The 13,617-nt window shown below is 46.9% G+C and overlaps 1 protein-coding gene across 1 annotated transcript; it reads left to right on the forward strand.

Annotated features, from left to right (window-relative positions):
* Positions 1-10,037: 10,037 nt before the first annotated feature.
* Positions 10,038-13,041, forward strand: LOC105564067. The gene is made up of 2 exons (XM_012016167.1): positions 10,038-10,523; positions 11,086-13,041. The coding sequence occupies exons 1-2, from the start codon at positions 10,218-10,220 to the stop codon at positions 11,680-11,682; spliced, it is 903 nt and encodes a 300-aa protein (XP_011871557.1). The 5' UTR covers positions 10,038-10,217; the 3' UTR covers positions 11,683-13,041.
* Positions 13,042-13,617: the final 576 nt, after the last annotated feature.

The raw sequence follows: 13,617 nt of genomic DNA on the forward strand, positions 1-13,617 counted from the left end.
CTGCTAGAGACACTTTCACTGCCAAACGCGGCTAAACGGCTAGAAAAATATCAATAAACACGAGGTGTTTAAAAATTTTATAATAAATAATGAGCTCAATAATTGGACAGTGCTGAGGGCATTGTGGTGTACAGATTTGCGGCATTACTTGACATTACTAGGCATTTTTTAGGGCATTAGGTGTTGCTGGGACATTTTAAAGATAAAATAAGATAAAACAAGATAAAACAAGGTAAACAAGATAACACACGGCATTGGCCCACTGGGCATTAGTGGGCATTGGTGTACAAGAATTTGGTAAGCGGCTTCCCCCTCGGATAATATCGTTGCCACTAGATTAGTAAATCACTTACAAACTGCCAAGTGTAATAGATATATGTTTTTAATCCACTCTTTATAATTTCAATTATTCATTTTGGGAAAGTGAACGCTGGCGCTTATCGAAGAGAAATTAGTAACGGCTAATAATTTCAACAATCAACAAAAAGCCTGTCAGTGTTGTACTTTACTCTATCTCGATAGTATCTACGTTGATAGTAGATTCTATCTCGACTTTCATTATCATAGATGAAGTGTTTATCGATGCACGTACCACGCGAATTTAATGAATCCCGACGTTGCGGGATCGATATCTTTATTGTGCTAGGCGACGTCGAGATTTCTCGTAAAACAACGTGACGAGTATAAAACTCTGTGTTTTTGTTTTCTTTCAGGAAAAGTAATAAGAAAGTTAATTTCCTTCGTGTGATTATCGTATGTCGACGCGTATAACTTCATTTAATATTTTCAAAAAAAAAACGGGCGTGATATACATTCTCGTAGAGATATACCGTTCGATATCCCCACGGTATGCTTGATAAAGTTTGACAATTTCGCTGGATAATAAAATTTTGCGAATTTATGAAGAAAATTACTTGTTGCTTTGGGAAACGGGAAAAATTGCAAATTAATTGAACAATCCCATAGAGGTACCTATTCAATTTGAAGTGCTCCATAATCGACGGTTACGTAAAGAACGCAACGTGCGAGATGATCGAGCTGAGTTAAAAGTTCGCGACATTGAAAATTGGTAGAACGAGTCAGCTCGCTACATCGACGAGAACTCCGCGAGCTATGATGCCATTGTACATTCACTCGGTCGTTACGTTATTCGTTCTATAGGTAACGACAGGCGCGTTACATACGCATCCTGTCTCTCTATGTAACCGCGGTTTACGACTGTGTAGCGAACATCATGCGGAATGAATAATCGTAATGCAGCAAAAACTGTAATCATTAAAAACAAATAATTTACGGAACGTGGCGTTCCCTGCGCCGCGTTATTAATGCTGAAGACATTTTGACATATCGATTAGTCTTACCGCTTTACAAAAGAGAAGTACATCTCGTTTCAAATTACTTCCGCTTCGTGATATCGGTGTAGAATTTCTAGAAATGTCCTTGAAGATAAAGTGAAGTTATCTCAAAGTTATTCTTACGTTCGACAGAATGCGTTTCGAGTCTATCTCGCGATTTATCAAACGACTGTAATATGAAGATACTATCGAACTTTGCTGAGAAATAAAATGAGCGGGTAAAATGGGTAAGGGCACTGAAAAAAATTTCTGGTTGAATATGGACGAATCAGATAATTCTTTTAGGATTTACCAGAATTCCTTTAGGATTTACCAGAATTTCTGTAGGATTACAGGAATTCTGGTAAATCCTAAAGGAATTCTGGTAAATCCTAAAGGAATTCTGGTAAATCCTAAAGGAATTCTGGTAAATCCTAAAGGAATTATCTGATTCGTCCATATTCAACCAGAAATTTTTTTTAGTGGGGGGAAAAAAGCGCGTTTTCTTACCACATAGCGGCCTCCTTTTTCGCTTTAAACTGAGGACACTTGTATGCAGACCGACGAATATATCTTAAGAATGTTAACAACCGTTTTACGAGAAGCAATTAAACAATTGTTAAATTACATACGGTATTCTCACGTGAAATATATATTCGAGCAAGTTCGTGCTTGGTAGTTGAATGAAAAATACATCGCGAGTTAAGTCCTCTAGCACAGACTTTTGTCTGTTTCGCCGACCTTTTAATGATGGTCAAGGCCGATAGTAGACATGAGAAAGTGATTGAACTACGTCACAGCGAACGATTGCCTGCTTTCGTCGTTCCTTTTACTCGAGTGTGAAAGTACGTGCGGCGTAGACGTTAAAACTTTCATATCGCTAAACGAAAAGGAAAACATTAAGACAATGCGGTTGCTGTTAATATAAAAAGATTATAGCCGCAAAATTTCTTCCAATCTTCCGATCGGATGTTAAAAATTCGATTAAAACACGATATAACTTGTACATGTACAAGTTAGTCGTCAAAGAAGAATTACCGAATCGAGATATTACAAAACTGAACAGCTTATCCTTGACAGAGTTAAATTGAGTATATTTTATGGTAGGATGAAAATGTATTGTCTACGTTGCAGACTAAAATGTGTCCTTTTACGTTTGACGATCTCTGAGAGGACGGCGAAAATTCGAGCATCTTACGAGATACGCGAGCACGCTCGACGAATTCGTAAATCAACTTCCGTGACAGATATAAATCAGATAAATCGGTATTTCGTTTCACGAAAATGTAAACAGCGTGACGCGTTTTATGCTCGTTACGCTGCAAATCGCAATCGTGGCCTTCATATTTCTGATAAGTATGCAAAGACGTAACACTCGTTCTCCCGTGTACAAATCTCCATAATATCGGCTGATCTCGACGTATCGATCGCTCAAGCAGCTCGGCAAAACAGTTCACGAAGCCCAGGACCGTTCTTGGGAATGTAAAAGCTATCTTGAATAAGCACTCGAGATATCGTAGCTCTTGGTACCACGAATTAAAAAAAAAGAAAGAAACAATTCATATAACGCGAAAGGTAAAAGTTGACGGGGAAAATAAAGGGAGATCGTGATAACGAAGATAAATATTATACAAGATACGACGTTTAATTTTCGCTTAAAAGAGACAACAGTGTAAGAACAACGATGAATTATCAATTGTACCCGCGCGCACGCGCGCGTTAACGACCTCGCGTTATAGTAATTAACGTCCGAATGTGTGAGATAATTAAGGAACGATATTACGTAATGTTGGGGCCAGAAGAACACGTGTCGGTCGTGTGGTGCGAATGATATCCCCCGCGATTTCGCCGCGCGGAATCTGTTGACAGACCGTGCGAAAACGACAGCGGGATACACGCTTCGCGAATTACCCTAGAACGGCACGGGTAGTGGAAATGCATCCATTATTCAGGAAACGCCGGGGGTGAAGGGAATCGATGTGTGTGACCTAATGCTGTCCGTGCGATCGTTAGGCGCGATAACCGCGGGCCGGACGAGCGTGCACTTCTTCAACGACGCGGGGTAACAATCCAAGAGATTTAACCCCCAGGCCTTGTTCACTAAAATAAGGCGACGGTGTTTACGTTGTCGGGCGATACGCGACGCGATCGATGAGCATCGTTTCGCGGCTCGCGTACGGTCGCGTCGCAAAAATTACGTAAGAGATGATGCCCCATTGCACAAACGGGCGCAACGCGCGCGTGAAATCATAAGGACGGATTTACGTGGCTGCTCTCTAAATGTTTTCGAGTGGAATCTCACTCTTTTGGAGTGTTGCTATTAATTCTAACGTAACGTAATAGTCAGGCTCGATGCGATACATCGAAAAGGCGTGCAAATAAAAATGTGGAGCAATCTACGGGCCCCAAGGCTACGAGGATCGCGTGTTAAACAGATCGACGACTGTTTGCCGGTACGCCAGTCGCGATCTTATTCCTCGCGTCACTTATCGCTATTTGCACCGCGATTATTCACCTGGCAACGACAAAGGGGCGACTTCTTGTCACCGCCGGCGAAAACCCCGCGCGCCCGGCGGAGGATCCGCGGGGGCGAACGGCGCGGCGGCGACCAGAGATTGCGCGACCGGCGGATTTGCATAAGCACGAGACGTATTCCCTCGGCTCAGCGACAGCGCACGTGACGCCGACGAGGTCATGCGACGTCTCTGCCGCGCCGCGGAGAGAAAGGATCTCCGCGCGAAACGGACCGAGGACGCTTTCGGAATACCGAGGCACCGGCCGAAAATCACTCCGGGGGCACCGCCGCCTTTCACGTTGCCTGCACTCTACCGCGGGGTATTCTGAAATGTCAATCCAACGCGGTATCGGACACGCGTATTTACATATACATCTATATGTAAATCTATGTTTACGCCGCACGTTGACACATTCATTTTAATTGATTAAATAAATTCAACATCGGTGATTTTTATTGACCGTATATCTGGCAATCTTAATAATACAGAAAATTTATGTGCGAAAAATATTGCCTCAGCCCAGGGTTTGAACCTGGACCTCCCTTCTCTCTAGGCGGGCGTCCCAACCAATTCGACCACCGAGGCACAAATAAATTCAATTATGATTAATTTATCGAAGGTGTTTCTACCAAGGGGAGATGAAAATCTCGAGCAAGCCTCAGATTTATCTCAACCGAGGGGGAAACCGCTGAGGACATTGTGGTGTACAGATTTGCGGCATTACTGGGCGTTACTAGGCATTACTAGGCATTTTGGGGGGGGGGGGGGAGCATTAGGCCTTGCTGGGGCATCATAAAATAGGATCAAATAAGATAAAGCAAGATAAATAAGACGAAATAAGATAAGAAGATAAAGTAATGCCCACCGGCCATTAGTGGGCGTTGGTGTACAAGATTTTGGTCAGCGGTTTCCCGGTTTCGATCTCAACGATATATCGACGAGATTGCTATAGATCTAGGAACGATACTGGAGTATTTCTGCACTTTCGCACCTTTTGCACTTAAAACTGTTTCGTGGAAAGATTTGCGTAATACACAAATTAAATGGCACGTGTACAGATGGTCGGAAGCAGCTTGCTATTCCGGCTAAATTAAAGAACAATATGATCATCGCTGAAACTAAGTTTGTAAGTCTAATAAAAAATAATAGTGAGCAACACACATGCTACATGTACTGTATGTATGTGTTGCTCACTATTATTTCTTATTTCGCTATTATTAGACTTACAAGCTTAGTTTCAATGATGCCACATTGTTCTTTCATTTGGCCGGAATAGCGAGCTGCTTTCGATCTGTACACGTAAGCCATTTAATTTGTATATTACACAAATGTTTCCACGAGACAGACAGTTTTAAGTGCAAGAGGTGCAAAAGTGCAGAATCACTCCAGCATCCCCTCAAAGATCGAGGTACGATACGTGGTGTCGAGTGCTTGACGTTCCGGGAATACGAAGCGGCATCGCTGATACGAATGCACCCGCGAATCTGCTGTGTCCGCGATTGATCAATCTGTTTTCGCTAAAGAGTGTCGGTGTGACGCTTGCTTTTGAGGCACCAATCAGTGGAGATCTTTAGCATTGGCCCGAGCATTAACTAGCTGGCAGACGAGCGCAACGAGGAGCCGCTAGATGCGTCAACTTACGTCATTCGCGAGAGGGAGCGGGGGAGTCGGTTCGCGACGTGGTTTTTCCCGAAGAAGCCGAGACTCTTCGCGATCGAGCGCCGCCGCTCCTCGCGAGGAAGTGTCGTAACTCGAGGGAGTGAACGCAATAGATGAAATTAAAATCGGGAAACGCGCGCGGGTCTGCGATACTCAATTAAAGTAGCGATTGCGTCAGCAGCGGGTTTTACAATTAACGAAATGTCGAGAACTGAAAAACGAAACGTTGGAATAACGTGACAAAATTCTTGCACTATAGCGAAAGCACCAAAAGCGAGTAGCACTGTCTCCTTCTGTCCCCTTAGAAAGAGATAGAGCCGCTCATTTCTAGCATTTTTACTATTGTAATGTACAGAATTTATCAGCGTTTTTTTTACAATTGTTCGACGAGCAACGTCGAATCGCGAGCGCGTTATCGCTTTGTGGCAGAGCGCGTAAATATTACGAATACACAATCAGAAGGGAGAACGTAAGGATAGAGATAGCCGTGCAGTGCCGCGGCAATTATCGCCGAGGAAAACTGAGAAGAAAAGGGGTGAAGGGTGGGGGGGACATCGCTGACTCGAACCAAATCGCATGTCTGCGCTTCTATCTACTGCTCCCTTTCTTTTTTACAAATCGTTTGCGTGCATAGATAAAGTAATTATCATTTTTATTTCTCGGAACGCCACTCTCATTTCATTACGCGTAAATACCGCGAAGTGCGCAATTTCAACCGTGATCTTGTATGAAATTTACATCTCGCGAATTAGAGGGAGTTAATTAACATGAAAGTCGACCGCGACACAACGCTGACGCCTAGAGACCCATCATTTGTGCGGTAATTAATAAAACATTTTCCCTCGTTGTTGCATAACATTACCCCCCGATTGCATTCCGACGCTCGTTTAATTACAGAGAGCGGGGCATTACATGGAAAACACGGAATTTTTTTTCTGCTCCGAATTTGCGAATTGTGAAACGATCAACCAAATGAAAGCCGCGTGGAGGTTATTTTCCGAAGAGCAACGCTCGTGGGCGCGCGCTCTCTCATTCCAATATCGATTCTCAAGGCCTGCGTCCACGATGCTAGAACTTGGGCACAGTTCTTGAATCGTGGACGCAAGGCTTTAAAGGTCTGCGTCCACGATGCTAAAACTTGGACAAAGTTCTTGGATCATGGACGCAAGGTTTTAAAGGTCTGCGTCCACGATGCTAGAACTTGGTCCAAATTCTATTATAGTTCCGAGAAATGTGTAGTCAATCAACTTGCAGCTATTCCGTAAAAGCTGCAAGTTGATTGACTACACATTTCTCGAAACTAGAACTCGAACAGTTCTTGAATCGTGGACGCAAGGTTTTAAAGGTCTGCGTCCACGATGCTAGAACTTGGTCCAAATTCTATTATAGTTCCGAGAAATGTGTAGTCAATCCAACTTGCAGCTATTCCGTAAAAGCTGCAAGTTGGATTGACTACACATTTCTCGAACTTGGACCAAGTTCAAGCCTCGTGGACGCAGGTCTTTACGTCGGAATCTCACGTCTTCCTCCCGTCGTATCGCAAAATCCCACAAATCTCGCGTGACGAGCGACCAGAGAACCAGGCAAGACCGCACGTGCGTGCGGCGCGAATTTTGAGGTCAGCGCGTCTTGCGTCACAGCGTGATTTTTCGTGCGCGGCGTACGCAACACGGAAAGTTCGCTCCTCCTCCGACGAGATTTCCCCTTTCGCGATCGTGGCATGTCCTCTCTCTCTCTCTCTCTCTCTCTTTCTCCGTAAACCGCCCACAATTTTGAAATCTCATTTCAAATCTGCAATTATTGCACCGCACCGAGCGCATCGTTTACGCGACTTATTCTGACACGCGTTCGACGAATTAATTCACCTTCGCGCAACAGTAAAGTCAGTTGAAAAAATGCTTAAACAAAGTCCTTTACAAACATATTTTCTACCTCGAATCGACATTCGAAAAGTTGAAAGTCAACAAGTCTCGCTCGAAACAAAGTATAACATTTTCACGGTTTCCATCGCGCCTCAGGATCTGTCGGCGAGCGGAAGTCCATCGCACGTAGAGTCTCGATTCACGAGGACGACGCGCATCTCGCGGAAGAGGCAGAGGTCGTCGCCGCCACCGCCGCCGCCGCCGCCGCACGGTTTCCCAGTACAAAAAACCTGTTGCTTCGGTGGCCGCGCCACGCGAGCCGCGCCACGCCGCGTCTCCCGAGCGTCGCCGCCGGCGTGCGAAAGCGGCGGAACTCGCGGCCAAGTTCGCGGGAGCCGCGAGACCCGGGGCGGGCGCGCCCGCCCGTCGAAGGTGAATTGATGTAGGAGCGGCTGGCGAATTCGCGGAAAGCCGCGCACCGACGTCAACGTCGTCTCTTACCCGCTCGGCCTAACGGCCGCGAGTGCACCTGCACTCGCGTCCGCAGGTACGGCGCGATGACACCCGACGCCGACGCGACGGCCGGTCGGCGGGGTCCGCGGGGAAACGCTCATGGACCGCGCGTTGGTCGGATACTTATTTTTCCCCCTCGGAGGCCGCGAGTCGTTCCTCTCGGCCGAAATCGTCGGCGATCGCAGACGTGCGCGCGCGCGCGCGCGCGGGCCTCGGGGCGGCGCGGCGGACGCCGGCCGCGACTCCGTTGTGTCTCTCTATCGCGCCACGGCGTACGCGTTTATCAAACTCAAGCTTGCACTTACCGTGAACGGTCAGCCCTGCTCGCAGCGGGGACGTAGGCACTCGGCGAACGCGGCGGGGACGACATAACACGCGCACCACAGCGGACCGGCCATATTGTTTACCGAGGGGAAGCTACACCGACACTGCCGCCCGTCGCTCGAGCGCGGCGAAAAGTTAACTGTGGCGCCACCTCGTAGACGACCGGGTTAACTACGACGAACCTCCGCGGACGTGACGGGTCGGTATTCGATGTCCCTGTCGGTATTACCGACGCAGTCGCGGGTCGATTAAATCTCGTTCTACATGTCTCAATCGTGTAACATCTTATAATTACACTTCTCGAGAAATAATTAGACGTTACACGATTGAGGCACACATGGAACGAAATTTTTTCCCCGAGTTGCGGTCGGTAATTCACCTCTTATGGTAAACAGTTGGAACAGTCTTTACGACTCACCCTGTATTTTCTTACCTCAATTCACCGATACGTGGACAGACGGAGAAATGCCGCGAACGTCTTCTTCTGCAAAAGAAAGAGAAAAAGCCGATGACTTCGATCGTAAATGAAATCGTCTGTTAACTTTAACTCCATTAAAACTCGTTGGCAGAATTGCCAATATGAAGAATTAAACATTGTAATCGAGGGAGACAATGGCCCGGTTTCACCAACGCGAGTTAATCTAATCGGTCGGTTAACTTAACAGGGTGCCAACATAAAACTTCTTTATTAACCAAGAAAATAGGTTAATAAAGAAGTTTTATGTTGGCACCCTGTTAAGTTAACCGACCGATTAGATTAAGTCCCAGTCTACAATAGATGATTTAAGCCCTAAGCTTTAAGAAATTGGCCAATCACGGTCAAGTATGAGAAGAATGCGCGACTGTGATTAGTCAATTTCTTAAGGCTTAGGGCTTAAATCTCTATTGTAGACTGGGACTAACTCGCGTTGGTGAAACCGGGCCAATGGCCGTGTTCTCCAGAAGTTAGCGCTTAATAAGCGCTTTATGCTGATTGGATAGATCTAGAAGAATAGCTCTATTTCAGCACAGATCTGAAAGTATAATCCAATGAACGCAAAGCGCTTAGCAAGCGCTAACTTCTGCTGGACACAGGCAATTTATTTTATGACCTTAATAATTTCACACTCGATCTATTACGATTAGTTAATGTCGCTTAAATGAAAAGCACTCGGGCTCGACGGCGCGTGCGTGCATTCCGTTACAGTTCGATCGTTGGTTTCAACAGAAAATAAATTCATCAACGTCGCTTAATTAATTTCAACCTCACAGTCTCATTGTTCGCCTCTTTTTAAGGAAACACCTGGAGAGAGGCGAAAGATGAATTGAGCTAATTGTAAGATTAAAGCCAGCGACGTCGGTGAAACCGGACGCCAAGCTCACGTTCTAAATCCTGGCGATTCGCCACGCGCGGCATCCTCGAAAGACCACCGGGTAGACGCGATCTGTTGGACGTCGGCGATGGCCATATTGTCGGGATCCAAATAAGGCGCTTCCGAGGCACCGAAATAGCGTATCGGGCTCCATCGATACTGGAATTGGGATGCCGTGTCGATTTCCCAACTCAGTTTCTCGTCGAGGCGCGCGACCGCGCCGAGGTATCGCCAAGGGACGACAGCGATTCGACAAAGATCACGAAATTGCCTTACCCTGCGCAGAACACGCCGCCATGACACCGCCTTCGGCCTTCCCGCGGTTTCGCGCGGACGCAGGCCGATCGGGGAGATCGCGCGGCTTTCCGCGCCCCTTCCGGACGATCCGTCGCGCCTGCGAAGCGCTCGCGCTCGCGCCTGCGACGCGCTCGCGCCTGCTGCAACGCGCTCGCGCTCGCGCGACGATAAACAATCGTGTATAAACGCGGGGGGCTCGTTCTGGCGCGGACAACGCTCCCTGGATGGGCCACTCGTCCCAACGTACGGAAAATTGAAATAATTTGCCGACCTCCCGCCGCGAGCGAAGGCGCTGATTATCGATAGATTGCGCCGATTGCGCGTTGAAGTCGTTGAAGATCCACACAGGCCGCTACCGCGATGTCGTCCGCGACGCCGGACGTCGACTCCCCCGTGCAGCAGGACATCGAGCGCGCCACGTGCGACGTGGTCCACGACGTGGGCAGCGACCTGGTGGCGCAGCAGCCACAGCAGCAGCAATTGCCCTCGCAGGGCGTACGCGGCGACGGCGTGTCCGACAACCTCGGCGGGTTCCCGAGTCGGGACCAGCCGAAGAAGTCACCCCCGTTGGGCGGCAGGAGGGTCAGGGTCAAAATGGAGTACATCAATGACAAGGTCAGGAGATACAGAACGTTCTCCAGGAGAAAGTCCGGCATTATGAAGAAGGTTCGTATCGCCTTGCGGCTTGTCGCTCTGTTCTTGTTGTCAAGCTTGTATTTCAAACAGGTGACACGTGTCTATGCCTTTCTTCGGTACTCTGTAACGTTGATATTTCGTGAAGGTATACCTGATTATCGTGCGATGTTGTTTAAATAACCTGCGACGTGATTAAGGGCGCTTCCCAGCAACAGGCGACGCTGCGTCAATCTGCATCCCTTGCTAGAATGCGCCCTAAATTTTGTACAGTTTCTCTTCATTTAGAATTTTTCACGCCTTTTTCAGCCGGTTTTCGATGTTTTATGTTCATTGTAGCGTCAATGATATTTTATCTCCCATTCGAGGAGACTAACGCAATCGTATCCTAATATTCCACAAGTCGAGCGTCGGTGCGAAAATTACAACAGTTTATCCAAGAGACACGTTGCGCAGCAAGAACGTCGCGTGCGGCAAAGTAACGTACCGTCACAAAAGCAAAGCGCATTCGCGATAAATGTGTTTGCGGGACAAACACGCTTGTGCTTTCCCCCTCGGAGAATTCGCGAGAATTAACGATGCGACGTGTTCGCAGGCGCGCGAGCTGACGACGCTGACCGGCACGCAGATGATGCTACTGATGGCGAGCGAGACCGGCTACCTGTACACGTTCGCAACGCCCAAGCTGCAGCCACTGGTGGCGAGCGACGCTATCAACGCGCTGATCCGAGCGTGCCTCAGCAGACCGAACCCGCCGCCGGGCTACCAAGGGACGTCGGCCTTCGACCTGAGGAGGACCAGGCTGATGCCCGTCGCCGGCGACCTGCAGAAAGCGAGGCAACTGGTGTACGGCTCGCCGCGCAGTGGCCCGCTACACGCCGGCTCTTCTGGCGCCGGGCTTCGTAGCGAGCCAGCGAGCGGCCCAACCGCGCGGGTCCATCCGTTCCCGCCGGGCTTGCAGCGCACGCACTTCGTAGCGCAGGCACAACAGCCGGCGGCCACCGTCGCACCTCGTGCCGCATTCGGGCCCGATGCCCACCGTCAGCAAATACCAGCATCCATGCTCCTCGCCTCGGCCGCTCAATCGCACCACCTGCCATCCTCTTGCGTCGCGTTCGCACCCCCAGCCGTACACGCTCACCGCTCGTCGGGCCCTCGCGCGACCTTATTCCCGCCGCACTTCGCGTTTTAATCCCGATTTTCGTCAACGTCATTTAACTTTGATCTTTAGTTTTCAATTTCAATCATTTCTTGAATTGTTTTCCATGCTCTTTTGTCTCTGTCTAAGGGAACAGAGAAAGAGGGAGAGAAAGACAAAGGATGAATTGCGGTGAAAATGGACGGAAGACGTTGAAAATACTTGGCGGAGGTGTTGGAGATCCCGAGGCGCCGAGACGCTGCTGAGGCGCGTCTTGTTGCCACGAGTGTGAATGTACTCGGAAGAGAGATTTATCTCGCTGTGAGTTCGAGCGATCGCAATAGATTCGTGCAATTTATTATTTTAAGAGATTTATCTCCCGTAAAGATTGTAGATTGAGAGGCTCGAATTTGACGAACGTCAGAGCTTAAGCTCCAAGAGTGAGATAAATCGCCGTTTAGATATCTGAGCGTTTACACATTTGACTTTTATTTTATGTACGTTTCAACGTCGCAAACTTTTCTTTCGTTATTTATTCACAATTGACTCTGTGAAACACGACATACAACTATTTTAGCGTACTGTTTTGGCGCGCGCGCGCGCGCGCGCGTTTTTTTATAGAATATCAAAGTAATTTCCATTCTACACGGTATTTTATTTAATTATATACGACGAACGGTTAGATACGCATTACCGATATTGTAATCCGACATTGGTCGCAATGTTGGCGTGCTCTTTTTTGGTATTGTACATTTTACGATTTTAAGTTGCAGAAAATACCCCTCCTCTGTTTCTCTTCACGAGAGAGCTTAAATGCTTATTTATCTTCATAAGTCTTGTCGAGGAGCAAAGATCTCCGTTAGATAAAACTGTCACGACAATACTTGGTTAATAGATTTACCGAACCGACGGTATGCGTGCAAATTAGGCGGTGCACGCTTAATACTGTTACGCATTCCCCCCCTTTTTTTATCAAGTATCTTTTTATATATATATTGTTTACCGTGTAATATGTGTAATTGTTTAGATTGTCTTTTCTCGCAGAATAAGTAGCTGGTATTTGGATTACCTCTTGATTTAATCCATCTCCTTCCTAATCTCTATCCGTATCCCATATCGATCTGTTTAGCGTGCATGTTCCGTATATGTGTGTATGCATTGTTTGCTGATTCTGTGGAAAAAAAACCGAGGAGAAGGCAAAAGTAAAAAGAAGCAACGCCGCCCTAGTAGCACAGTGCATTGAACAAACGTCGGTTAAACATCGGGCCGATGTTTAGCCAATGCGCTGTGCTACTAGGGCAGGTACGAGAAGGCCCTCAGACTTGGAATAGACATGTAAAAATCAACTGTACATCTTGCATACAAAGGGTACAAATAATAATAACATCGATTACAATTTTAATGTTGAACTGCAGATGTGAATCTTCCACACGATTACAGTTTGCATTTTGGCATTTTTATATAAAGTATTCATAACAAAAATACTATAAAATATTTATATATTTTTACGCCTGTGAAAGGTACACGCGCCTGCACAAATTTCGTCTCTGATAATATAGTACTAAGCGATTTGCTTTTCTGTTAGTTGCGCATGACGTCAAGTCTTCACCTGCTCTCGCGAATCGGGTAGAGATCTCTCAAAATTTTTAGTTTTCTATTCCTATCCCGTATCGATCTGTTTACCGTGCATGTACCGTGTGTGTGTACATTGCTGATATTTGCGGAAAAGAAAACCGAGGAGAGGGCAAAGGTGGAGAGAGAGAAGCAACGCCAGATACGAGAAAACCCACGGACCTCGAATGGACATGTGGAGAACTATTGTATAAGCCTTCGGATTGTAATAATTTAAATAATCTTCGACAACTTATAAGTTTCCATGTCACGTAGGACAATATATGCCTTCAATTTTCGAGCGATTAGTGGAGATATTAGATTCCGCGAAATTATATGTGAAGAAATGAAGAGTATTTTTTACGATATACACGTGAA

The sequence above is a fragment of the Vollenhovia emeryi genome, unplaced genomic scaffold (genome assembly GCF_000949405.1).
Source record: "Vollenhovia emeryi isolate VEMERY1.0 unplaced genomic scaffold, V.emery_V1.0 DF939169.1, whole genome shotgun sequence".
NCBI classification, from domain to species: Eukaryota; Metazoa; Arthropoda; class Insecta; order Hymenoptera; family Formicidae; genus Vollenhovia; species Vollenhovia emeryi.